Genomic DNA, 25,848 nt, shown 5'->3' with positions numbered 1-25,848 from the left:
CATGTGTTATTGGTGAAGGTTGGACTTTTTTCCCCAAGTCTGTTTTGAATATTTGAAGTTGAAGAAAGGTGATTGAACAGTTTTGTTGCATCTACTTCACTAAAATCACAGACATTAAAAAAACAACAATCTTAAATTCTGGATCATGAAATTATATGGTTTCAGAATTAATCGGCTTTTTTAAGCTTAAGGATACTGTAATGCAATGTCAGCAAATGCCAACACTTTATAAACTTAGCAATAAATTTCAGTGGAGTGAAAATTGTCTGGCTTAAAAGAGGAGCTACTTGTAAAGACCGTTTTGGGGAAAATGAAACAACTAAAGTGAGAATGGAAAATGCAATAATCAGCGCTCTCCAAGCACTGTAATGCTTTATATGACAAGGGCTCATAAAGCAGCAAGAAGCTACAGTATGTTGTCAGAGATAGACAGAAGCACAAATTCAACTAATTAACCATGAGCTTTAAGTGTTTACTTCATATTTTCAGGTTCTAATGTTCTTTTGAGTCTTCCAATGTCAGCCCCAAGCTTTTTAGAACAAAAACATGTTCAAAGTTTTGAAAACAATGAAAAACTTTCTTCCTCAAACCATATATGAAATGTTCTTGGTTCTGAACCACTGGGAAAATAACACAGACTCGTGCTGCGGCTTTCCTTTGGTATTTCACTTTCTCAGTTTATCTGCTGCAGATTGGTTTCTTTGGCCTCAGCAATAAATCTCCAAGGTTTCCTTAATGGTTTTTGACATCCTTCCAGACCAGCTTCACCAAACAGTGGAGGTGGAAAAATTGCCAGAAAGATTACATTTTCTGAAAGTCCTCTTTCCTTAATTTTTCAGGTAGTACTTGTCAGAAAAGCTGCTTATACTTAGACTCAAGTCTAAGTTCATCCTTTTCTGAACTTAGATTCGAGAGCGAAACATTGTGGCTTCAAAGATCATCAAATAATATTTGCTTGAAGTAGTAATCTGTTTTAAATTCTCCATGTTTCTTTTTGACACCTTGAAGAAAATCCAGACTCTTTTTTTCAGTTGTCAACTATATTTTAAATCATCTAAAAATAAATATGTTCACTCACTGACAAACGATTAAGCAGAAGAACTGCTAAAATGAGGATAGAATTGCAATTTATTTGATTTCTAATGGAACATGGGAGTAGGAAAATCGGCAAGATAAGTGGGACCAAAAGCTCAGCAGTAATTGGGGAGTAAGTACTGCACTACTTAACCAAGCAGGAATCATCTTATAATATACAATGGAAACTGACTAAAATGATTTACTGTTCTATACTTGTCCTATGATTAACATCAGAGAGCAGACATCTGTGCTTTAAGTCGACATCCCATCAATTCTGACCTAATGATCTTTCTATAGTGATGTAAAGTGTCCCTACATGCTACCCTCTCCATGTTGATACTGATATGCAGAGTTACTCTTCTACCACATATTGACCAAAATGCAGCTCTACTTTCACTGGAGCACCTCTGGTTTAAAGTTGTGTCTCTGAAGCCTTCACAGAACAGCTGTGTTTATGTTAAGATTAAAGGATCAGATGCCTAACCAGATGACTTGTGAGACTCTGTTTTATTTAAGGGTATCTGGTTTTGGTTAGCACTCTTTTGGAATAAAAAGTATAATTTTATGGGCTGCATAGTTGGTAGCGGCTTGCAGCAAGAATGTCCTGGGATTTCTGTGCCGATCTGTTTTATTTCTGTATGAATTTTTCATGATGTCCCCATGCATGGATTCTTTCTGACCTTCTTCCCATATCCAAAAAACATGAAAATCAAACTCTTTATTTTTCTAAGACATTGATATAATGCTTCCTTAGAGGTAATGGTACATTTAAATATAATTATTTGTACTATCAAGACATACCTTCTTTCTTGCAAACTTTTCTCAATACCTTTAAGACAAATCACTTCACACACTCTTGGCTTCAACTATACATGCTTTCTTTCTTCAAATCTCTTAAAAGTTGCCAAGCTCTTTGTCAAAATACATATTTTTCTGTTGTGTTGTTGCACTTCAAGCAGACTTCTTTTCACTTATCTTCTGCCATCATTTCTTTTCTTCTTGAACTCGAGGCTTTTGTACTTACTGTTCCCCTTCATCCCTATCATCAGCATCACAGCAGGATGTGGATTCGTTTCTCAGTAAGATGCTCTTGTTTCAAGTACTATGTGGCTGAGAGACTTAACTTGTTTCTTAAATGTTTTCTTGGTCAACAACACACACCTAACACCACAAAGACAAAGAAGGAAAAAGCTTTCTGATTGTGATGCTTTAGTCTATTCAGACCTGAAAAACTAAACCACCATAGAGGATGTGAGAGAGTCGTTTCTAACACAGCATGAAGCAGAAGTATAGGGGAGGATAACCCTAAATTACATCACTAAGCTTGTGTATTCTGTTGAGTAAAGCTTTGAAGACTTTCTATGTTGCTTTTTTCAGTTAGATTTGTTTTCAAAATTAGTTCAGGATTCACATTTGTAAATCTGTTCCCAGGCAGCTAAAATACAGCACAGGAGGCTTAACTTGACCTCACATCTCTTCTCTGATGAACATCTTGGTTGTTCTCTAATTAAAATATCAAGATGGACCTCAGAGGTTCATGTCATTTGGTAAAGTAGCATAGTCTGAATGAGAGGGACCAGAATCACCAGAGGAGTTTGACAGAGGGCTAATCAGAAGAGTGAAGGACTGAAAAGAAAAACAGACTTTCAATATAACCATCCTGGAAAGTATTTTTTGTTGTTTGTTTAGGGATTAGCTACTACATTTCAAACTACAGGTTTAGTGGACAGCTCTGTTGCCTCGTGTTTCTGGTTTTAAATCTTCTTTGTCTGCATGGATTGAAGCCTCAGCTGTTTGTCACACACACAAAATGAATCCAGATTGTGCTGGGCTCCGTTTTCTCTGATCCACTCAGGATAGAGTCGATATGGTAACATAAAATCTCAACTCTGTGATGCTGAAATTTAGAGTTTGAAACCATAAACAGCTTATGAAATAAGTAAAGTATGAGGGTCAAATTTAAATGTAAAATAACAGGACATTGGCTGAACCACAAGTGTTGTGTTTCTGTTTTTTTTTTTCCTAAAAGTCATGGACTTTTCTATGGATTTGAAATTAAATAAAAAAAATAGTAATGACAAACACCAATTCAGGTATGTCTAGAATTTCCATATCTAGACATGCCTGTTACCTCTTTAACGTATTTGTTTTACAGTGAATCCTATATTTAGGCTTGTCTAGATATGGAAATTCTCTGCCATGTTTAATCTGGTCAGATTGTTATCCCATTGTGTGTTCCCACTGCATTAACCCATATATTAACCTTGGTTAAGCATCTCCAGGAGCACTTTTACCATTTAATCATACTCTGTTAAGATCTCCTTTATGAACGGACTAAGCAAGAGCTTCAGCGTTTCATTTCCAGAAGGTTAATCCTGAGGTTAATGCAGCTGAACGAGAGGACCAAAAAGCCTATGTCTATGAAGCTTATGCATGAACTGCAATAAATCTGACATGAGACAGATTATTATATCACTAGGTAGTGTCATGCAAAGTTGAGCAGGTCGTAAATGTATCTTGCCTGCTTTTGTTGCTTTTAATTTTGCATGTCACGGAAGAAAATAATACCTCTAAAATGTTTTAGCTTTTCATCAAATATATCCAATATATTAAAGAGGAGCTTACGCTGCAGGCCAGAGGGCATTGTGTGTTCATGGATATTTATAGGAATGAGGCTACAAACAAAAAAAAACAACAGATTTTATTTAGATTGCTATGACTGTGTGGGTCAAATAATACGTTAGTTAAATGATATCAAGACTAACATTTATTTTTCTTGTTTTTCTTCATTTTATATTAAAATGGTTTTGCAATATAGTAATACAGTAACCTCAATTTAACATTTGAGGTTACTGTAATTACATGTAAACATTACATGTAAACAATGGTGAGAGTTGTTTAAGAACAACTCTCACCATCATGATTAAAACCTTCTCCTACTTGCATGGCACTACTAACTAAGAAGAACGGACATGTTTTTAATCAGTATTCAGTAAGAACAGCCCTTTATGCGATGTAAAAGTAGTAACATTTGGGACTTACATTTGTAGACTCTCACACTCATTTGCTGTAATCTGGGAGAGTTACTGAAGGGTTGATCCATATCCACCTCATTAATAAGGGTCTGCATGTATCAGAGAAATAGCATTGTAATTTTCAAAATATTGAACATCATAGGTAGCTTACAATTGAATAAAAATGGTGGATTTTTACAATCACTTGTATTTCTTTTAAACATGTTATAACAAATGAAGTCCAGCTGCTTTCTCCTGTAGCTCTAAGGACTCTGTCTTCATGCCCTTATTAGCTGTAGCCATGCTCTGCTACATTCCTCTTTCTATAAAAGTATACCCATGTTCCTTAATGACAAAATCATTGCTACAGATAGCATAGCTATTTTAAAAGAATATCACACCTAATTTATTTCTGTTTTGGTTCCAAGCAGTCAGAACTCATTTTATAATCTGTTCAGGTTGTTTTTGTCAATTGTTCTTCAGACTCTGAACACCTTTCAAAGTTTTCCTTTGGGCTTGATGGCATTTACGACTCACTTTCAATACAGTTCAGGATAAAATGTTATATAGTGAGTGCTTAAGACAATGATTATATCAGAAAGGTTGTGGACAAAGCAGTAAGTGTCAGATCTAAAAGAAGGTGCATCGAAAAGTTTTGTCTTTTGGATTAAGACCTGACACAGAACAGGAAAAATGCATCATCCTTCTGCTGTTAACTACTATTTACCAACATTTCAGCTGAAACCTATTTGGGAATCTCTGTGCTAAAGCACGGTCTATGATCTCAAAGAACAAGGATGTTATTTTTTATAGTTTCAATCAAAAAATGGAACAAACTGTCTGCACATATAAACACAACACTGGTCCAACTACTTAATTCATGAATTATTTAAACCAAACAATCCTTTGAAAATAGTTAGATGATGATCTAAAAATGCATCACAAGTTCCATTTTATAAAACCTCTAAACATTTTCAAGAAAGTCTTGTTCCCTCAGTGTATACAATTAATAAAGACTTTTTCATATTGTGCTTTGTTTGCATTTAAATAAATGCCAGGCTGCATCTCAACAGCTTCAAGAATTAATAATGTAATAAATGAATAATGTAAAACCAATGCTTCAATGAAGAGCATCACACAGCTTCTGATGAAATCGGTGCCATTAGGAGCCCAGAATATGTGATTATATGGTTCAGGTTTAAAATCGCCTTTTATCAATTTTCTTTAAAATTACATAACACTCATCTGGAGGTAATGTTGCTGTAACAGACAGATAGATCTCTACTTCCCACCTCCTCCACATGTAGCATCAGATGTCAGAGTCTGCTGTGCAGACCGTTCAAAGTCTTCATCAGCGAGACTTCATCAAGATGAATGCTTGCCACATTGCTGCCTGAAATATGTAGAACTGTTTAGTCTGCTTGTGATCCGGGCCTTCTGTCTCACTGTGTCTCTCCTCTGGCCTCATTAAACAAATCTCCATCCTGTCTCTTGCTCTGCCAGTTGGCCTGTTGGCTCAGCTGTGTACAAATAAAACCACGGGTAAACACTGTACGGATCGAGCCACATGTCCTGCTTTGGAGTTTCATTTGATCCAAGTATTAAATTAAATATATGCTCCAAATGACTACACATTGTCTTTGTATGTAGTGTCCTAACCAAATTTTGTACCCAGCATTGCTCATGTACACATATGATAGCACTTATGCTTTCACTGTTTTTTTTTTGTTTTTTTTGCTGAAGTTTGAAGTTTAAGTTTTGGTTTTTTGGCAACTCTGTATCCTGGAGACCCAGGTCCTGAATGATAGTGTGTCGGTCCCCCTTTTCCTACCAAAACAGCCCTGCTCTGTCAAGTCATAGACCCCCCTCATCTGTATTGAAAACAATTTATGTTTGTCATGTTGGGTGAAGAAGCAGGGTGAAAGTGCTGACAAGAGTTTGGAAGCAGCATAGTGAATTGAGGAATTTAAAAGGGGGGTATAATGTAAAATTGACTTTTTTGAGCTTTATTTAATGTCATTTCCTCATCAAACACACTCTGAATGTTGCTTTGACTCATTCATCTGAGGAATCCTTGAAACTCCCATGGCAAGTATTTGGGGGTGCCTTAACGCCTGCTGATATCGGTCCCCAGCCGAGCTTCTGCCTCACAGAGCAGCCATTCCCCACATCTTCACCACACTGCCCCTCCAGACTAGCGGCAGCAGCAATCTGCAAACATCTGGTGGAATTACATATCTGCTGAGCTTGACATACAAGCTGCAGTGCTCCTAAGAATGGTTGTTGTGATGAGTGTTCTTGAAGACCAATTTCATGCTGTCAGATATGGCTGTTATGCAAAGACAAATTTCTTCTAAAGAAGCAGCATTATGCATTTTCCAGGCACATAACTAATTGATTTTATAGCAGAATCAAGCAGTTATGTTACTTTCAGTTGTTATAAAAATGCTGTACAAATCTTCCCACTGCCACTATTTTCCCACTCAATGAGTTCATTTCAGACCTCTAAAAGTCACGTGGCTATATAGCGGTAACTACAGGATTAAATTTGATTCTGCAGGACTTACTGGGTCAGTAATGTGGGTTTTTTTCCATTCAGCTGGTTGTAACAGAACAGATCACTGCATCATTTCATTTATAGAATCACTTGAGCTTGTTGCAATGTTGCTAAATACATTACACTACAGATTAACACACTGTCAAAGCAATTGTTTTTCAATTAACAAAAATCTAATCCCTTATATTTCAGGAGTTACATAACGTATTACATATTGCTGTGCATGCAGCTACAATACATGCATCTGGTCAAAAGCTCAGCTGAAGCTTTTCAGAAATTTACTGGCAGTTGCACTGATTGTGACTGAGTTTTTTGGAAGCATCAGTGTGCTCACTTTCAGAGCACAACAGTGAAGCCGTTTAAAGGTTTAACGCTGCAATGTGGGAGCAATTTTGTGTTCTGCTTCGGTGAGAATCTGAAGTCTGTTTCTTTCAGCAAAGCCCTAAATGTTGGTGGCTGTCTGAAAGGTGTATTTCACGGCCAGTTTGGCAGCAGGAAGTGTCTTTGGTCGGGGTGTTTGTCTAAACAGCTTGTAATGGTTTTAGCCTGAGGTGAGCTCTTTCTGACCCCCCCCCCACACACAGAAAATAAAAAAAAAACTAGGTTCCAGCATTCATGTTGTATGTGTAGAATAACATGTAAGCATGCCTGTGTGCTGTGAGGCACATTTCTAATACAAATGTTTTGAGGCTAGCAGATCTGTAAGGCCTGTTACAGATACCAATTTTCTTTTGTCATATTTCACTTAAAGCTCTCTTGACATGTTTTGTTCTAAAGAAATTCTACTATGAGCTTGTTTTCTGCTGAATGCATGTTTTGACAGATTCAATTTCTTTCCCTAAGCGATTAGTTTGGCACACGCCAAATACTTAAATTTGAATCTGACTGTTTTACAAGCTTCACAGAGGGAAGCATTTAATGTTTTAAGCTTTTCTGGTACATAGCAGACCAGATAACTTTGCTTCTTACATCATGACTGAATCCAGATTTGGGAATCTTTATTTCTGAACCCAATCCAATGTATTTATAAAGCACATTCAAAACAACAAATGGTTAACCAAAGTTATGTATTTTAGGAAAATAAATAAAACATGGAAATTAAAGTAAAAACAGACAAAAAGCAATGTTAGACATTACAACAACTCACGAAAAAGAACAATGCCTCATGCTGTGTCAAATTCCATGTAAAAAAGATGAGTTTTAAACAAAAAATAAGACAAAACTGAAGGAGCCTGCCTTGCTCCACAACTTCCAGGCTGCAGCTGCCAAAACCTGATCACCTCCGAACTTTGGAACGGTCAAGAGCAGCTGGTCCGCTGACCTTGGAGTCTGCGAATGAGAATATGAGTGAAGCAAATATGAAAAATAAAGTGGAGAAAGTCCACTGGAACATTTTAAGAATGAAATTCTAATTTTGAAATCAGTGTTGTGGCACAAAGGGAGCCAGTGAAGAGCAGGCAGCTCAAGAATGATGGGCAGCTGCATTTTAGACAAGCTGCATTCGAGAGAGGGCAGCCAGTCTGACCCAGAAATATAGTGCATTACAATAATCAAGGCAGGCAATAATGATCTTTTCAAAATCATGCATGGACAAAATTATTTTGATTTGGCCAATTTGTTGCAGCTGGGAAAGCTTTTTTTTCCTACAGATTTGAGTGGCAGTGGACTTCAAATGTGGAGTCAAAGAGCAAAAATTAACATGGTGGGTGTCACAAAGGCCATGTGGGATGAATAATATGACCTGTCGTTTTATCATAGAAGCTCAAAAACTGAAAGTTTAACAGAGTCAGAATATTTGTTTCAAAGGAATGCAGACTTGACAATCATCAGCGTAACAATGACATTGAAGCAATATCTCACAACATATTCAAGCATCATTTACACCCTCTTGATTCTGGAACTTAATTATATGACAATGTGGGCAAGTTTCAATACAATAAAACAAAACAGGAAGTTTATACATGTTCCAGTATTGTAAATATTTAAATCTTTGTATCCTAAAAAAACAAACTATTTAAACATACAAAAATGTGACGATACCAGCTCATGTCCTGGATATGGCTAAGTGATCCAGTTCAGTTAGTGAAATATAGAAACTTTTTTAATCTTTTGAGATTCAGATGACATGTACAGGTTGTTATCTGAATCTGTCATAATTTTCAGAGTCCACCTCTGTCCGAGTGTGGATCAGCGCGCTTACAGAGCACATGTACACATCAAATTGAAAGGATGATCTGAAGTTATGTATAGACATAACATAACTTAGCAAAGCAAGAAATTTAGATTGTATTTTCAGCCATATGCCAAAGCTACAGTAACACACTTTGACAGGCATAAAAAAAAAGCACAAGGGAGTGTCAGGAGTGACTACTCTATTCATGAGAGCACAGAGAAGCACTGTAGGCATTTCTCTCGTTCGCGTTTCTCTTCATGTACTCTTCTTTTTTAAATAATTTAAAGGATTTCTTACTACACTGAACATAGAAGACATCTCCCATAAAAATATTCTGAAAGTTGTGATGGGTAGCTATTTTTGGATTTCACTTTTTTGCCTTGAAAAGTCGTTAATTAAACATTCTTTAACCTAATTTTTGTGATTTTTCTTTGTCCCATCACTTCCCTTCCCTTTTCTCCACTCAGGTATTCTGTTCTTCACAACGGGAATCACAAAGAGCAGAATAAGAAGTCTCAGCACACAAACATCGGCTCCCGTGAGTCCTGCTTGTGACAAACAGCGACCCCACAGTCACAACTCCAACGGCCTTGGCTCTCACAGCGTCAGCGCAGTCCTGAAAGGAACGCAGCAGCCTTCGCACACTCAGAGTGGGACTGCAACTCGGATCCCAGGAAGGACTGTAGGGATCCGGAGAATGAGCGAGGCACTGCCACTGAATTTACAGCTCAGTCAAAACTTAACCTAAGTTTCTCTGAGGTCTCTTCGTGTGCAGGGTGCTTGAAACCAGCTTAACGTTTCTCTGATGCTGGGTAATGTGTTAGTGTTCTCATCTGCAGGACTGCAGAGCCTGAGCTGGCCCAATCACACTCTGTGTTCATCTTGTATTGTGCAGAACCAGCAGTTGTGGTGTAGTGTGTGGGAGAAATGCTCAGCTGATATTAATATTTACTGTGCTGGGGAGTTGTAGAGGTGAACTACATTGCCAAAGTGATTTTCATACACATACATTGGACTTGTTCCTGATTATTTTATGATGCTCCCGGTTGTTTTCTAGTGACAGAAAAACTTTACTTTAGATTTTTAAAGGTTGTTCTTTGGTATTTGACCGTGTAGGTAGGGAGAAATGAGCTTCAGAAGCAAGAAGAGATAAGCCCAGAACATTTTTTTTTGTCTTTGATTAGACATCACATGTGTTTTCCTTTCCAGGAACAAAACAGTTTTTCTCCTAGGTCAAAGCTTCCTAGCTCTGTTAAGTCCTCACCAAGATAAAAGGGAAACAGGGTTTCCAAGGCTGAATTAAATCCTTGACCTAAACGGTCCAAGTGCATTATTATAAAGACTGCTAGCACTCCTGAGTTCATCACTCCCCACGCTCATCTGAATGTTTTAAGTTTCACTGCAAAAAGTTAAGAGGACCATGACCTACGGAAGCTGCTCATGAATGATTCAACAGATTTCTGAACGATGTTAGAGCACTGTGTGCTTGTTCTTGTTATGTGATTACATTTCAAGTTTGTTTTTTTGTTTGTTTGTTTGCTGGTTTGTGCATCTCTTGAGATGCTTTTGAGTGGATTTCAGGTGTGTGCATACACCTCCTATAATGTGATTCATGTGTATGTATGAGATTTGTGTTTTTTTTTTCATCGGCCAAAAATGCTTTGCTCCTTCTAGACACACTATGTACTCCCCTGGGTCTGTGCTCACCTTGGAGGTTAAGATAAGGAATGTACTGGAGGACTTTCCGCGTGTTTTATTCAAGGAAACGTAACACTAAAGCAACATGTTTTCTTGTACTCATAATACAAACTTGTCCTTTTTTAAACACAGTTGTGGTCTTTCATTTTTTTTCTTGTCATTTCCTTACATGCTTCACCTCTTAGTCAAAGTTTCTGGCGGGTGGGGGGGGTTAACAGGCCATTCATAGCTATAAGAAAACGACATGTCATTAGAAACAACAGGGACCATTTGCACCCTAGAGTTTCTGGCATGAAAGACATTCTGGGATAGTTTCTTGATTTCAAAGAATCAAATTAAATGAAGCAACTGGAACTTTCTCCACATTCAAATATTTTAAAGCTTTGATATCAATTGCTATCCATTTGTTCCATTTTTCACTGGAAGACAATTGTGCAGTACTCTCACCAAATTAAACATTAGTACATTTGGTCTTGATACAAGCAGTTAAATATATGGTGAATTTCAAACTTACACTTGTAAACCATCTTAAAAACCATGTATACTTTTCCATGCACTCATTATGTTTTGCTTTATTACATAAAATTTCAATTAATCTGTTAGATTTGTGATTGCAAAGTGACAAATGGCAACAAAGTAAAGGGTATCAAAGCATTTCAAACATTTAGACAATCTATGTTCATACATATTTTGAGAAAGAATGGAAAAATAGATAGTGAAATGCTTTTCCAGTGGTTACCATGGTGGCATAAATTAGCAGTGATTAGGGATTCATTAGGGAAGATGTCTGAATTTTATGTTAAGGTATCAAAATATAAAAAGCTTGAAACAAATGCAAAAATCTTCAGAATTTTATATGGAAAAACACACTTTTGAAAACCTTTTTTCATGTTCTTTCTTTATTTTGTCAACCTATTTCATCTAATCCTGATAAAAACTTATTAAAATTTAAAGTGTAAAGTGATAGTATTTGTCATTTCAAAGTTCAGGATATACTTGGTCAACAAACATCTTTAAACAAAGGCGGCAAACTTAATTAAACTACCTGACAACATGCAAACAGATGGTGTTATTTTAAAAATGACTTCATATTTTTTTTATTTGTATATAAACAGGACGTAAAAATCCCAATGGCAAATAATGACTATTATGTCTTTTCTATTGGGCCATTTAATGGCAACCCTCTAGAGCAACTGCAGTTTCCATGGCATCTTGAGGTTACGGTTGAATGTCAGGCAGTGCGTGTACATATCTGCATTTTTCCCTCATGCTGTGTGGGAAGTCAACAGTCTAAAATTATAAGCTCATGCTCGCCTACCTTAATGAAATTCAGTAAACTAAAGATCTTGATTGAAGACAATTTCTAGACGCAATAGACACATCACTGGCTTGACCGGAGAGCCGGTCAAGCCAGAGAACATGTGAGGGATTCAAGGGGTCATCCTGCAATTTGAGGCTGACAGGAATTGAGAAGACAGCGTTACTCTAAATGGAAACACGTTCAGGTGAAAAGTCTTCATTTTTATCACTACTTTAAAGAGTTTTCATCCACCGAGGAGATCTGTGAAATCCATTTTGAGTCTTCAAAGCCTTTGCTTCATTAGAGATAATTCTTAGAGCTTAAGGTTTTCATGTGATGACCTGGAGGTGAGTGGTGTTCAACCAACAAAGTCTGAGAGTTTTCTTCCTGGAAAGATAAAAATCGGTGCATCTCCCCAGAATCTTGGCTGGCTTTCCAAAGTCATCTAAGGAACTAAATCCCTCCTTTATTCCCATTTGTTGAGCAGAACAATCCCCTTAAATCCTGTTAAAAAGATCAGCAGAACTCCATGTTGTTCTGTTTGTAAAAATACATCAAAAACTCGATTGATCTTCCTCTTTAGTAAGATTAGTAGAGAAACCAGTTTCTAACAGTTTCTTACAGTTCTACCATTTACTACCTAACTGATAGAGAGCAGGGATGTTTTTTTTTCTACAGTTATGTTTTCATCGCCTTCTGCTAAATCTAGCGTGACTTGTATCTGTCTCTAAAATATTCATCAAAACTAACAGTTTTTCATTATTAGAGAAATTAGATGCATTATCAAACTCTCAAACATAACCGGAAATAATTAAAAGTATACTGCTAACAAGTTAAGATTAATTTAATATGAAAATCCTTATGCAACATGTAGTGGAATGAAAGGAAACAGTAAGTGTAATCACTTATTACTATTACTGTGAATCATTTATACAACTTTTATGTTACAAAGTAAGATAAAACTTGACCTGCATTCTTTTATCAACAGCCACTTAATTTTTTTTCTAAAGAATTTATTTTAATCTAAAGCATTTGATAATACATGTATTTTTCTATATCCTAATAGGCATTATTTAGAAAAAAAATTAATATGTTGTAATATTGTCTAGTGAACATATATGTCATTTGTTTTTTATCATGTTTTTTTATTATAAAAAAATTTAAAAAAACATTGTAAACTTTAATATTTTAACTTAGTTTTCCATATTTTATCTACAAATCTCATTCAATCTATCTGTAGTTGGATTCCTGCTCATTTTTTTTTTTTTTTTTTTTGCAGAAAAAACTTAACAAATATGTAAAAATGTCTTTCAGAAATTGGGATTTCTTTCTTACTAAACAAGTATTTTTTTGCCCTCAACATTCTTTCTGAATGTGTAAATTAAATGAAAAAGAAACAGCTGTCCTAAAGAAACTAATAATTAATTTTACAGACATCTTCCATGTTTATTTTGACAGCACAAAATAAGTATTTTCAAGGAGATAAAAAGCTTCTATTTCGTGGAGCTGAAATGTATAGGACTTTTTTCTGTTGCTATTTGACAATTCGACTAATTAAAGACTAAGAAGGTGCTGATAAGCCTGATGTTGACTGTCTGTGTGGGTTCAACAACACTGTTGGAGTCAGACATACCTCGCTGATCAAAATGTCATTAAAGGGCTTATTCACCCGAGGAGACTAAGGCGAGATCTTTCTCTCAGTTTCCACTTTTCTGCAACACACCGTGACACCAGGAAGGCTCTCAGAAAGATTAAATCAGCAGGTCAGCAAGGAAATCTCATAAAGATAACGCACATGAAGGACAGCTTCTTAACAGAGATGCTTAACAGCAATGGATGAAAGGAAAACATGTTACACTCCATTTCACAACTCTCTGAGAGAAAAACCTCATGCATTCTCAAAATAATTCAAACACATCTTGCACTCTTATGCCGAAAATACCTTGGTTTCACAATGCAAAAATTATATTTGCCTTCACTGGGTACCTGTTTGTATGCCTAAAGTGTTTATCTTCAGTTTACCTGGAAAGAACCATCTCTTCATGAACTTAAAGATTAGCACTGGAGATCCTATTAAAGCAAAAGGCCAAATTTTATTTTATTTTATTTTTTTCCTGGAGAATGAGTCATGACTTCATGTTGTGACTCCGGTGATGACTCAGTTGTGACTTTCCCATCACAAAGATGTGCTGCACTCCCTGCAGTTCTTCTCTTAAAGGCAGGAATCAGACAATTACTCTAGTATGCACCAGAAATGGCTCCAAGGAGGAATCTGCATTACCTACAGGTTTGGTTTGTTTTTGTTTTACAGATACAGAATAAATGGAAATAATCATTTAATTTAAATTAGTAAGCAGACAAATAACTCAACAAGTCATAGTTACCAAATAAAGAGAGTTTAGATTTTAATATATATTTCATCATATCCAGACACATTGCTGGTGAAAAGTTCACATACCCCCAGGTCAATTAATAATTTAGAGAGCTTAATTTGTGGAATAGGACAATACATAATACAATTAAAAAGAAAGTGGTGTTGAATTTAGAGCTGAAGTAAAAAAAAAAGTGCATATAGAGTTATATATACTGTATATAGATCCACTGCACTAATATATGAGTAAATGTCCCTTAGCAAGTTACAGTGGAACTGTATCTCTTTCTATCTACCAGGAAGCTCTGCGAAAAATTGTGTTACATTTTTTTAATCTTCTAGTATCATGTCATAAGCTTGCTGGAAGCCACAGAAACCTGCAGATCCTCTGCAACTTGCTTAAAGGACATGCATCCAATAGGAATGTATGTAGATATTTAAAAATATTCACCAAATGTGGCTTAGGGGAAATCCAGACTCAATTGAATTTCTTTCATTTCAGTCTCGACTTAGGAATTTATGTATATATTTCATTGATCATGATGTATGATCAATCTGTCATAGAAAAAGAGCTTTTGAAATGCATGAGAGTTACATTATGCAAATGTTCTTTTTCCCAGAACTCATTTAAATTTGCTTTTGAGCCAAATGAAGTACTTTGTCAGAGCAGCCATGTACATCATTATGTCATTGGTGCATAACTCAACTTCAGGCCACACAGCTGAAGTGATTAATGTAAAATTATGTCATGGATTTTTTTCTACAAAACATACATTTGCTGTCCGTGTGAGGATAATACAGTGACCTCATTCAAAAAGCTTTATTCAGCTACTGTAATCTATGATCTCTGACATGAACATATTGTATGCAATTACCACACTATAATCCATTAATATCACAAGTTGACAATCACATTAAAGTTTGCAGAGATGAGCTTTGTAGGTCAGAGCTGAAATCTGTTGCTAACATAGAAACTTTCCTTATACATGTAACTAACACTCCAGTCTCAGATCAGGAATCCAAGTTCAATGCAAAAGTCTTTAGACCACAAGTCTAAGTCAAACCTGAAGTCTTTTCATTTTGTAGCTTAAGTGTGACTCAAGTCTGAGTCTCAAACTAAAGTTGTCATGTATGGTAAATTACACCTTACATGATTTGCACATAAAAGTCTTATAAATAATGAAGCAAACTGAGAAAATTAATTTATCAATGCTTTTATTAGGTAACTAGTGTTTTTTTATATATATATATATTTTGTTAATGGTCTTAACTATGTCTTTGATTATGTCTAGGTTTCACAATAATTCATTGATTTAAATCAGGTGTGTTCAACCAAGGAAAGATGCAGGACTCTGGCACTTGAGTAATTTCACCTGTGCTTTAAGTTGAGGAAACACAAATTAACTCAGAGTCTTCAGGATTTGGAGTCCAAACTAACAGACCAGGAATTACACATTTGGCTCTGGGAATTTACAGATAATCAGGGATAAAATCAGGCAAAACTGATATGTGTCCTCAGCTGAACTGGGACATCAGTCCTGGAGGGAGGAACAGGTGAGTGTAATTAACTGAATGTGCTGAATCTGTGAAAACAGAATAGAATAACACAAAGGAGAAACAATGTCTGTGGTTTTATTTAGATTATTGCACTTGTTTATTTCCTCTTAACAAGCAAACTCATTTGGCTTTACTCTATCATAAAACAAAAAAGAAAATAAAAAGTCATGCACATTAGTTAAGTAGAGTAGCAGATGCAATGACAAGATCATAGGAGAGTAAAATCAGGGGAGCAGCATAATCCACACATAACATGAATTCAGTTCGGAAGATCAAATCGTTCTTGATGAGGGTTTAAACTGGTTACAGATTGTGGACATCTTTCTGTGGAAGTCACCCTTTGGTAAAGGAAAAAACACATTCTGATACACATTCAGGTTCAGCTGGAGAATTAATCTTTCACACTGATTCAAGATCATGTAACTTGGATTTCTACAGATAAATTAATTTCACATTTTCCACCATTTACAGTTTGTGGAGGATGAAATTATATCCCCCCAGCATTAAAAGCTGAGGTTCTGTTTGGTAACCCTTCTGATTATTCAGTGCTGCTGAATTTATTCACCTATTCTTTTCTGTCATTTCTGACCACAGAAAACCAACTGTACAGCACACTTTATCGTGCACGTTTAGACTTTGAGAAAACCTTTAGCAAAACCTTGATTCTTTGTGTCTTAGTTGGGAAAAAAAAATCTGTAGGTAAAACTATGTCAGGTGGAAATTGCAAGATAAACTGCAGTTTTGATTTGATAAATTATGTAAGGAAAAACAAAAAGAGTAAAAGAATATGGTTAAAGCAAAATTTGTAATGCAAATAGCAAGCAGATGGATTTTCATACTATATATATAATGCCACACGCAGCAGACCCAGCACACCAGTTGGGTATCTGTAGCCTCACAGAAGACGGAGGAGGACAGCACAGCACAGCACTCAGTAAGAATGAATGAATGAAACAAGCAGAATAGTTTAGTCTACCTTCGATATACAAGAGGAAATGATTCCCATCGCTGTCCTCCAAACAATTGAGTTTTCACAACAGAGACGTAGAAGATGAAAGCAATTCCTTATGTGAGAACTTGGTATTCAATTAGCAATAACTTACGATGGAATCCCTCTCAGACAGACGGACTGTGAAGGAGGAGAGTGACCTGTGGGAATTCTCACCTGATTATATTACTGGAGTGGTGGAGTAAGAAGCACATTTCATAAGGCTAATCATGAGTGTGGAGATGGATAGGTGGAAAAGATCAGCAATAGACGAGGTAGCTTAGATTAACTGATTATTAACTGATTAACTGATTTCTGAATTCCAACTCATTCGCTCTGATTTTTTTTTTAACATTTTAGATGTAAATATAAATACAATTACATTTTAAAAAAAGAAGTGACATGCATTTTTTAGTACTTGATAGGATTACTTACATGATTTTTAAATTGTTTGCATGCTAAAGCTCAAGACGTTAAAGAAGGTATAATTTATTTTTAACAAGTCCGTAACATAAAATGTCAACACATAGTAACTCTGTTTCAACTTTGTTCTCAAATTGGTAAGGCACAAGATCTGTTCTCAAAGTGAAGGAATGTAAAACATTAGTTTCAAATGGCTCAAACTTTATCTACGTAACTGTAGACTTAAATAATAATCACACAAGATCATGCAGAATGTGACCGGTATTACAGCTGATCCAGCGATATTACAGCAAAAATGAACATTTAAAATTAGTTTTATTGTAGTCAGCAGCTCATTTCTAAGCTACAGCAACTTAGCTTTCTAACGTCTTCAGAAACCTGAAAAGGAAAATTATTTTAGCACTCATAGTGAATTAATTGCAGAGGCAATCTTGATTTTCTGCTCCTTAAATTTCCATCTAATCTGTCTGACAGACTGACAGTGGGTCATTATTCCTTCATCTGCAAATCATTCCAAGTCTAGCCTAACATTTTAGATGGATTTTCACTCAAGACCATTCACAGCCCACACTGTAATTGCTCTGCTTTGAGGAGGCTGAGAAAAGTTGACAATAGCTTTGGGGGGGGAAATGGAGATATGTCTCAATTTTCATGCACGACATTTCAAGTGTGGTGCATGTGATGGGCAGATAAGAAAAGCACAGGCACAAATAATCGTTCCTAATATTATTGTGAGAAATAAAGGAACAAAGTCAGGGTTTTTTTAGTGAGAAGGTTTTAAAAGTGGCGTTTATAGATTAGGTGGACTGATGAAACTGGAATTACTGCAGTAAAATAGAACTGAACATGAATCCTATCCTCTCTTTTGTCAAAAGCTATAATGTCATTGTTTTTTTCTCTTCATATATGTAAACCTTATAAACTATAAACTAGATGCGTATCTGAAGAGATCTACTTTCTGTTTCTGCTTAAGGCTAACAGAATGGGTGAGTGTGCCTTTAGCCGAGAGTTGAAAAGAAAAGAGAAGAAACAGCAGTTGTTTGTTTCGCTCTGTTTTCTGTTGATGACAAGTTCAATCTCACCAAAATGACAAAACTCCTTCCCCTCTAGGAAATAGATGGATTTTGTGAGACCACCCACAGCAGCGGAATACAAGTGGCTCATGCAGGATTTTAGAGACTCTTCATAGACAACTGACTGAGATCTCATCAACCCTCCTGTGTGTTTTCACTGTTTTCTTGAAAACAAAAAAATACAAAAACAGCACTTCACGTGAAAAAGCTGGTCAGCTGTAGATTTTCTTCTATTTACACAAAAGTGACATGCCTTTTTCCAGTCATGGCATCACAGTGCCTTGCAAAAATATTCATGCCTCTTAAACATTTTCATATTGTATTGTTGCAACTAATGTACGTTATAGGCAAGTTTTATGATACAACTACACAAATTAGAATGTTTACTACTAAGTGAAAGGAAAATTATATTATTTTTTTCTGAAATCGAAACCTGAAAAGTGTGACCACTTAATGAATACTTAGTAGGACCACCTTTTTGGTGCAATTTGTGAATTACAGATGGAAATGTTAGGACATCAGCTTTACACACTTTGCACTTTTAGTGAATGACATTATTGCCAATTCTCATTTCGGAAGGAGAAACTTTGGGAACATGAATTTTCTCGATTTGCAGTTGAACCCAAAATGATTCATACTCCTGCAAGATTTAGATTTAATGTTATTTTCATTAAATCAAAAGGTTTGTTTCTGATAGAAAATGAGGCATTATTTTCTAAAAGAAAAAAAAAACAATAAAGCAATGTAAAAAGAAAAACAATTTTCAAAAAAAAAAATACATTAATATTAATACAAGAATTGCATGTAGAATTTATTTATACCTTCCATTGTAATACAGAAGTTACAGCTCTTTATAATTGCTGCCCAGTTCTCCACCGGTGTTTAGAACCATTTATTCCTGATGATGAGCTCCAAGTCTTTGAGGTTGGAAGGCCTCTCTGACATTACCCTAATCTCAAGCTCATCCATCGGTGCATAATTAGATTACAGTCTAATTATGACTTAAGTTTACTTTCAGTGAGAAGGTGGAAATTGCAAGATAAACTGCAGTTTTGATTTGATGGTAAAAGAATACTTTAAAGGTAAGTCAATTTTGGAATAATGTCTGTCACAACACTTTCAACATGTCCAACAACACCAAGATACAGTTGATACAATATAAAATAATCCATAGAACACACCTCACACAGCACAGGATGCACGTCATGGGACTTACAGAATCAGACATTTGCTCACACTGTACACTTGATTCGACTGATGACCACCTCCATGCATTCTGGCTCTGTCCACCAATACAAAATTTCTGGAAAGAAACAACCACCAAACTGTTTCAAATCTCTGGCCACAACGTCCCACTATCCCCTCCCGTCTGCTTAAACTCCAAACAGACCCAAACCCTGCTGCCTGTGGCCCTGACTATCGCCAAGAAAACAATACTGCTTAGCTGGAAAAATAGGAAGAAAATCAATTCCTCACAATGGCTAGATCTACTCACACAACAGATACCAATGGAGCAACAATCAACAATACATAAAAACCAACTGGAATATTTCAGTAAAATATACTCCATACCATGGCGGAAGCAAAGACCAGGGGTGGGAAATGAGGGAGCCAAATAATAAGACTCATGGTGTTTCATCCTTACCATTTATTTATTTATTCTTTGTTCTGGTATATACGTTTATTTAATTATTCTCTTTTTGTGTGCTTTCTTTTTTCCCCTCCCTTTTCCACTTTTTCTCAAAATATCTGTGAGGTGAGATTAATTAGAGAACAGAAAAATAATTCAAATTAGAAAATAACTGACAAGTTTAGGGGGAAAAAAGCATATCCTAATCCACATGTTAATTTCATTTTTGTCGTGACACCAATTGACGATGTTCTGTTTTGTAATGTATACTTCCTTGTTTGTGTTTTTTTTTTTTGTTCTTTTTGTTTGGTTATTTGATTTCAATTGCCGTTATTCGTTTTATCTGGTTAATTATTGTGTAGATCAATATAATTAAATATAGTGCTTTTTGTCACTATATAATGTTTGTTTTGAATTCCTACTACACAGAGAGTTCTGTAGTGTCCTTTGTAGTTATAGATAGGAGTCTGAAGTTCTGCTATTAAAGGTTTTCCTGTTTTTGTAACTCAATGCGAGCCAATAATTTATTAGACTAAGTTGGTTAATGAACATTGTTTTGAAATTAAATATTGGAAAAAAATACAGTACATACAGTAAAGGTCTCACTAACATTTACTGTAGGTTTTGGTATGTTTATTAGGAGCTTTTAATCATAACTGTCTGAATATGTTTTTACTTAGCATCTTTCAAGGGGCGAATTTTCCACAGTGTTCAACTTCACCAGATATTCATTTTCCTTCTGGTTGAATCTAAGCATTTATTTTCAGCGTCTGTTGGTTCAGGCTAAGTAATTATGTTAAATAATGATTGCTGAAGAAGGTTTTCATGTGTGTAGATGGTGTGGGATCTTGGTGTGTGAGTGTCTTTTGCTTGGCTGAATGTGTGTTTGAGGTTTTGTGGAAAACACCATCTGCAGCAAGTAGAAAACACAGCATCAGCAGGTGTAATAAATCACAATGATTTCTTTCTCAGCAGGAAAAGATGATCCAGGAATGTGAGAGAAAACCTTGATTTGCAATTCCTTATTTTTATTCATCTTCTCTACATGTGCTTTCTTGATTTCTTCCTTGTGTTCCTGATGTTAAAATTGCTATTTTAAGGAGCGTCTCCGTGGCCCTGGCTCTTGATAAATTCTTATGATAAATTTCACTTTCTTCTTTGAAATCTCATTTAGACATTTTTCATACATCTTGGTGCTCTGACGTTTTGCTGACTCATTCCAAAACGTCTGTGGAGGAAACAATGGAGGTCTGTAGCATCTGTTTCAAACTTATTTGTGGAATTAAACTTCCACAGAAGCAACCAAGAAATGACTAAAACAAGCCATCATGGATGCTGCAAACCCACTGCCGCTGTATAATTAAAAAGCTTTAAACTAAATCGGTTTGCTAGAGTTATAATAGCATTGCAATGAAAATAGAAAAATACTATTATTTAGGTTAGGTGTGTAAACATTGTTTGTAACAACATCACTTTTATTTTATAACAATTTTAAAACATTGAAATAAATATTAATGTATTTTTAATTTGTTTTATTTATTTATTAGAGACATTCTATCATCAATTACAGACAATGACTCCACTTCTTCAAATTGGGGAAACAAGAGAGCATGTCGTTAAAATGAAGCAGATATTTGTAAAGCTTCGTAATCTGAAAAAACCCTCCAAGAAAAAGACAAACTAGAATAGAAAATGATGTCGGTTTATGTTTCCGACATGCAAAGTGAGAATTAGAGTGTTGCTGCACATAGTGCTGCAAAGCCTCCCCAGATACAATTTGTTTTGAGGATTTCAGTCTGTATTTATCAGGTGTGCAAGTAAATATGGCAGGTGCCATAAAAATGTTTTCATGCCATTTATGATGTCATTTTCTTTGATAGCTCCACACCTAGCATTCAAAGTTGTCATAAATGAAACTTTGTCGAAAGGTGCTCTGTCTCTCCTTATTTTTTTCATGCAGCAAAATAAAGGAATGACTTACAAAGAAAACAAGTGAAAGCTATTTTTTTTAAAAAGGTAAAACTACAAATTTAGGGCTTTGCATCAAATTGGAACAGCTGGAGTTTCCTCTAAATCATGTCAGAATAAACAGAGTGAATCATTTCTCCCTATGAACTCATAAAACAAATTGAGTTTTTATTCTTATTGTGGGTCATCTTAAGACTCGGCATGAAAGCATCCCAAACCACAGAACAACACAGTGGCTCATAAACAGAACATGAATTCCTGAGCTGGTCTGTTTATTATGTGGAGCTTCAGTTACCTGACTTCATGCCAAATCAGCGGTTTTGGCAGTGAGTTCTGACTCTCTGGTGTTCTGTTCATTGAGTTAAAATCTTAACGCATAATCAAATTAGAAACTCTTGGTCAGACTACAGCAAAACCCAGCCACCCACCCTCAGCTTTTTGGTTTCATTTCAGCACCGCAGTCAGGATGATGTCAGGGTGATCGAGAAGAAGGAAATTCATGTAAGGCATATTTACAAAACTGTTTTGTTAGTTAATATGTAGCTAGTGGTTGTCTGCTGGGGACGGATGTGACTTCTGGGAGCAGAAACTACCTGCAGTGAGATTTATCCCCTTCTAAATATAACCTCTTCTTAATTCCATGTGAAAAATTATAAGTCTTTATATGGCATGCCTGAAATTCTGGGGAAAAAAACTGCATTTATATCTTCATGTTTCATTTGTTAATATAGACTAATTTCTATTTATGCAGATTAGACAAGATGTCCTAGTTTTTGGTTTTATTTTCTCTATAGCTGATATTAAACAGGAGCCTATCTAAGGTGGTTTCGAAAGAAAACTTTTGAAGACTTTAAAGGATTATTTGCACATTGTTATTGTCACTTCAGTCGAAGCAAGCATGGTGTGTGTGTGTGTGAGTGTGTGTGTGCGTGGGTGTGTGTGTGTGTGTGTGTTATATATATATATATATATATATATATATATATATACTCATAGTACATACTATGAGTATATAACCACAGATACTCGTAGTTTTGCAATTCTACTGATCTGCTTTCATCTTGAGTCTGACTGTGTGTGATTTTCCCTCCCAGCTGAGGGAAAATTAGGAGTTCCAGCCGCAGTCTTGACACGGGAATAATGGGACATCCCAGTGGGAGCGTCAGTAAATGGATTCTTGTTGATGTCCCAGGTAATGGCAGAGCACAGCTGGCATTACTTTTATCCTGACTCTCCTCTGCCACATCATCCTGGCTGGCAACAGAAGACACTTCTTCTCACCAGTGAGAAAGAAACAGTGAGGCTGTGAATGTGTGTGTCTTAAGGCCAATTTTCACATCATTCATGTTTTCAAAAATAAACTAAACAATAAGTGTTTTATAACTGGTTCGTAATTACAATAAAATCCTTTATAGACTGGCTTATAAAAGTGATGAATTGTAAGAGAGGGTAGTGAAGCCAGTTTAAATGACTACCTTAATGGCCCAAACAAACACACACACTGGATGAAGAGTGTTTCACTGGTCTCAAAGGTCTTTAATTCAAAATGAAATTTTTAAATCTTTTGTCTTCAGCGGTATTATGCTTGCCACTTATTTTGTCTTTTTGTCTGGTTTACACTGAAAGGATTTATTCAAATGGATCATTTTTGGATGCTGTTGGATAAAGTAAATGGAATTGAAGAAAAAAAGACATTTGGCTCTTTTTGTCTTTCTTTTGGACAGTTTTCATGTTCTTGTGGTACCCGTCTCTCTGGCTGCTCCACCGTTCTCCCATAGTCCAAAAATATGATTGTTAGGGTAATTGGTCTCTCTAAATTGCCCTTTTCTGTGAGTATGTGTGTAAGCATGGCTGTTTGCTCTGTGTGCATCTGTGTTGCACTATGATGAACTGTCCAGGGTGTACTCTGCCTCTTGTCCAATTTATGCTGGAGATACTAACCAGCTCCATCTTAACCCTGGGCATAGACAATGCATGGACAGATTAATTAAAAATTGCTAAGCATGTCTGGAGGTTATGGAGAAGGAGTTAGAGTTTGGCTCAAGGACATTCTGGGAATCCTCTTGATAACTCAGAAAGTCAAAAGACCATCCCAAACTGGATTTAGTCTAGGTTGTGGAAATGTAGACCCAGAAAGAGGATATTGTCAGCAAAACGAAGTGAAGATCTTCTTCATCTGTGTTGGAACCAGAATGTGAGTCTATCATCAGATAGGGGTGTTTAAAAGGTTTCTGTGGAACATTGAACCACATCTTTGTCCCTTTAGAGTTGCTAAGAAAGACATGTCAGTTTGTCTGTTCAGTCCAAATACATTTCAATGACTTCAAGAGTTATCCAGTCCTTGTTTAGGCAAAGAGCTTTGTTTGCATTCTCAGCACAAATAAGTGGAAGACAACACATCTGTTTGATTATAACACTCAATTTAGACATTATGGCCCTGCCAAACTGAGAAAGATGAAATATGCACACCTAAATCAAATATTTTTTCCTGAAAATTTAATAACAGATTGTGTTTTGTTCTCTTAATTTTAATAAAGAAAACAGTTTTCTTTGGTAACTGTCTTTTTTTCATTTATTTAGAGAATCAAAAACAACCCATCTTGCATGTTTGCATGACTTTCATATTTAATCAAATTATCAGAAAAAAAATGTATTTCTTGTTTTATCAAGAAACGCAGGATCTTGCTCTATCAATAAAAAATAGTTGTGTAAATTGAAGAGTTACATGACAAAAATATCTGCCAACTGATTTTTTTAAACAAGGATGCTCTGTAACTTTTGACATCCCTAACTAACTTTACAATCAAACACACAATAAATGCATAGCTTAAAAATGTCATATTTTATTAAAATTACACATTCAATTGTCAGCATTATTGCATCTAATGCTAAACAGAGAAAATAAAAGTTTAAAATGAATGAAAGCTTGAAAAGAATTATCTTTTCCCCTCCAGCCTCCTTACGTGTAATTTTAATAACCATAATAATTCTTCTGTGACAGTTTCAGTCTTGTGAGATTTTATGTCCATATGAAATTATTTTTCTGTCAGCATACACAACAAAAGGCAATTAATAGTAGCTGTCAAAGTATGACAGGAGACACGCATGCAATAAAAAATACTGATTATTCCTGAAATCAAACCAGAATGTATGGTTTGTGTTTGAGCTTCAAATGGCTGTACATCATTGTTTGCTCCAGTAATATTGAAACACTTTGTTTACCTCTTGCATGAATTAGAGCTAAGCTAATAGAAGGACTTAAGATATGACATTTACTTTAGCTGCAATCTTTTAATTATTTAAAAACAGTTTAATTTCTGTAATTTGTATTTGAGCTGTCCTTCAATATTCAATCTTTTAAAAAGTGGCATGCTTATGGAGCCTAAAAAAGAGTATTTTATTGCTGCTGTTTGCTTTTAAATTTTTCAGAACCTTGTTGGCTATATGCTTTATCGAAATTGGGCATAAATTAAAATGTAGGTGTTTCTGAAGACTATTCCTGACAAAGGAAAACTTTTTAAATAAACTTTATCTAAAGAAAAAACTAATTTGGAAACTAAAATGATTCAAAAAGTCAACAAGACTCTGCTCAGGGTTTAACTCTCCCTATAGGGTAAAGGTAAAGAGGTGGAAGGACGGTGAAAGCAAACAAAGATGTAATTCACAGTGTCACTGATCCTCTGCTGCCTCTTGTTTTACTATATTAAGCTATTCATGCTTAGCATTTCCTTAGCTCAGCAGATGTAGGAGATAAACAAACCGTATTTAGACACTCCCTTTGTGAAACTGTTTCCTGAATCTTGACTGACTTAATCAATCACACTCAGCAGGCAGATGGTGTACAAACGCTGGGGGACAACATGCACAGCTGTGCCAAAAATATTTCTCATTGCTCCAAGATTGATTTTAGAATCTCTCAAGAATACATGAAGGTAAATTCAAACAGCTACTTTCAGAATCAGCAGTGATTCAGGTCACTCTGATAGGACCCAAGCTAACATCCATCTATTCATTTTCTG

The 25,848-nt window shown here is 35.7% G+C and overlaps 1 protein-coding gene across 1 annotated transcript in view; it reads left to right on the top strand.

Annotated features, from left to right (window-relative positions):
• The window catches only part of htr4 (5-hydroxytryptamine receptor 4), a 151,630-nt gene extending 140,984 nt beyond the window's left edge, over positions 1–10,646 (top strand). Inside the window, exon 7 of the mRNA XM_014997801.2 lies at positions 9,289–10,646. Within this exon, the coding sequence (XP_014853287.1) occupies positions 9,289–9,376 (88 nt within the window). The 3' untranslated portion in view covers positions 9,377–10,646. The remainder of the gene's footprint in view (positions 1–9,288) is intronic.
• The last annotated feature ends 15,202 nt before the right edge of the window (positions 10,647–25,848 follow it).

This window comes from Poecilia mexicana, unplaced genomic scaffold, assembly GCF_051168715.1.
Source record: "Poecilia mexicana isolate PSO_F unplaced genomic scaffold, ASM5116871v1 scaffold_10, whole genome shotgun sequence".
Lineage (NCBI taxonomy): Eukaryota > Metazoa > Chordata > Actinopteri > Cyprinodontiformes > Poeciliidae > Poecilia > Poecilia mexicana.
The sequence above is the reverse complement of the archived record's forward strand: the minus strand, read 5'-3'. Positions and strand labels throughout refer to the sequence as shown.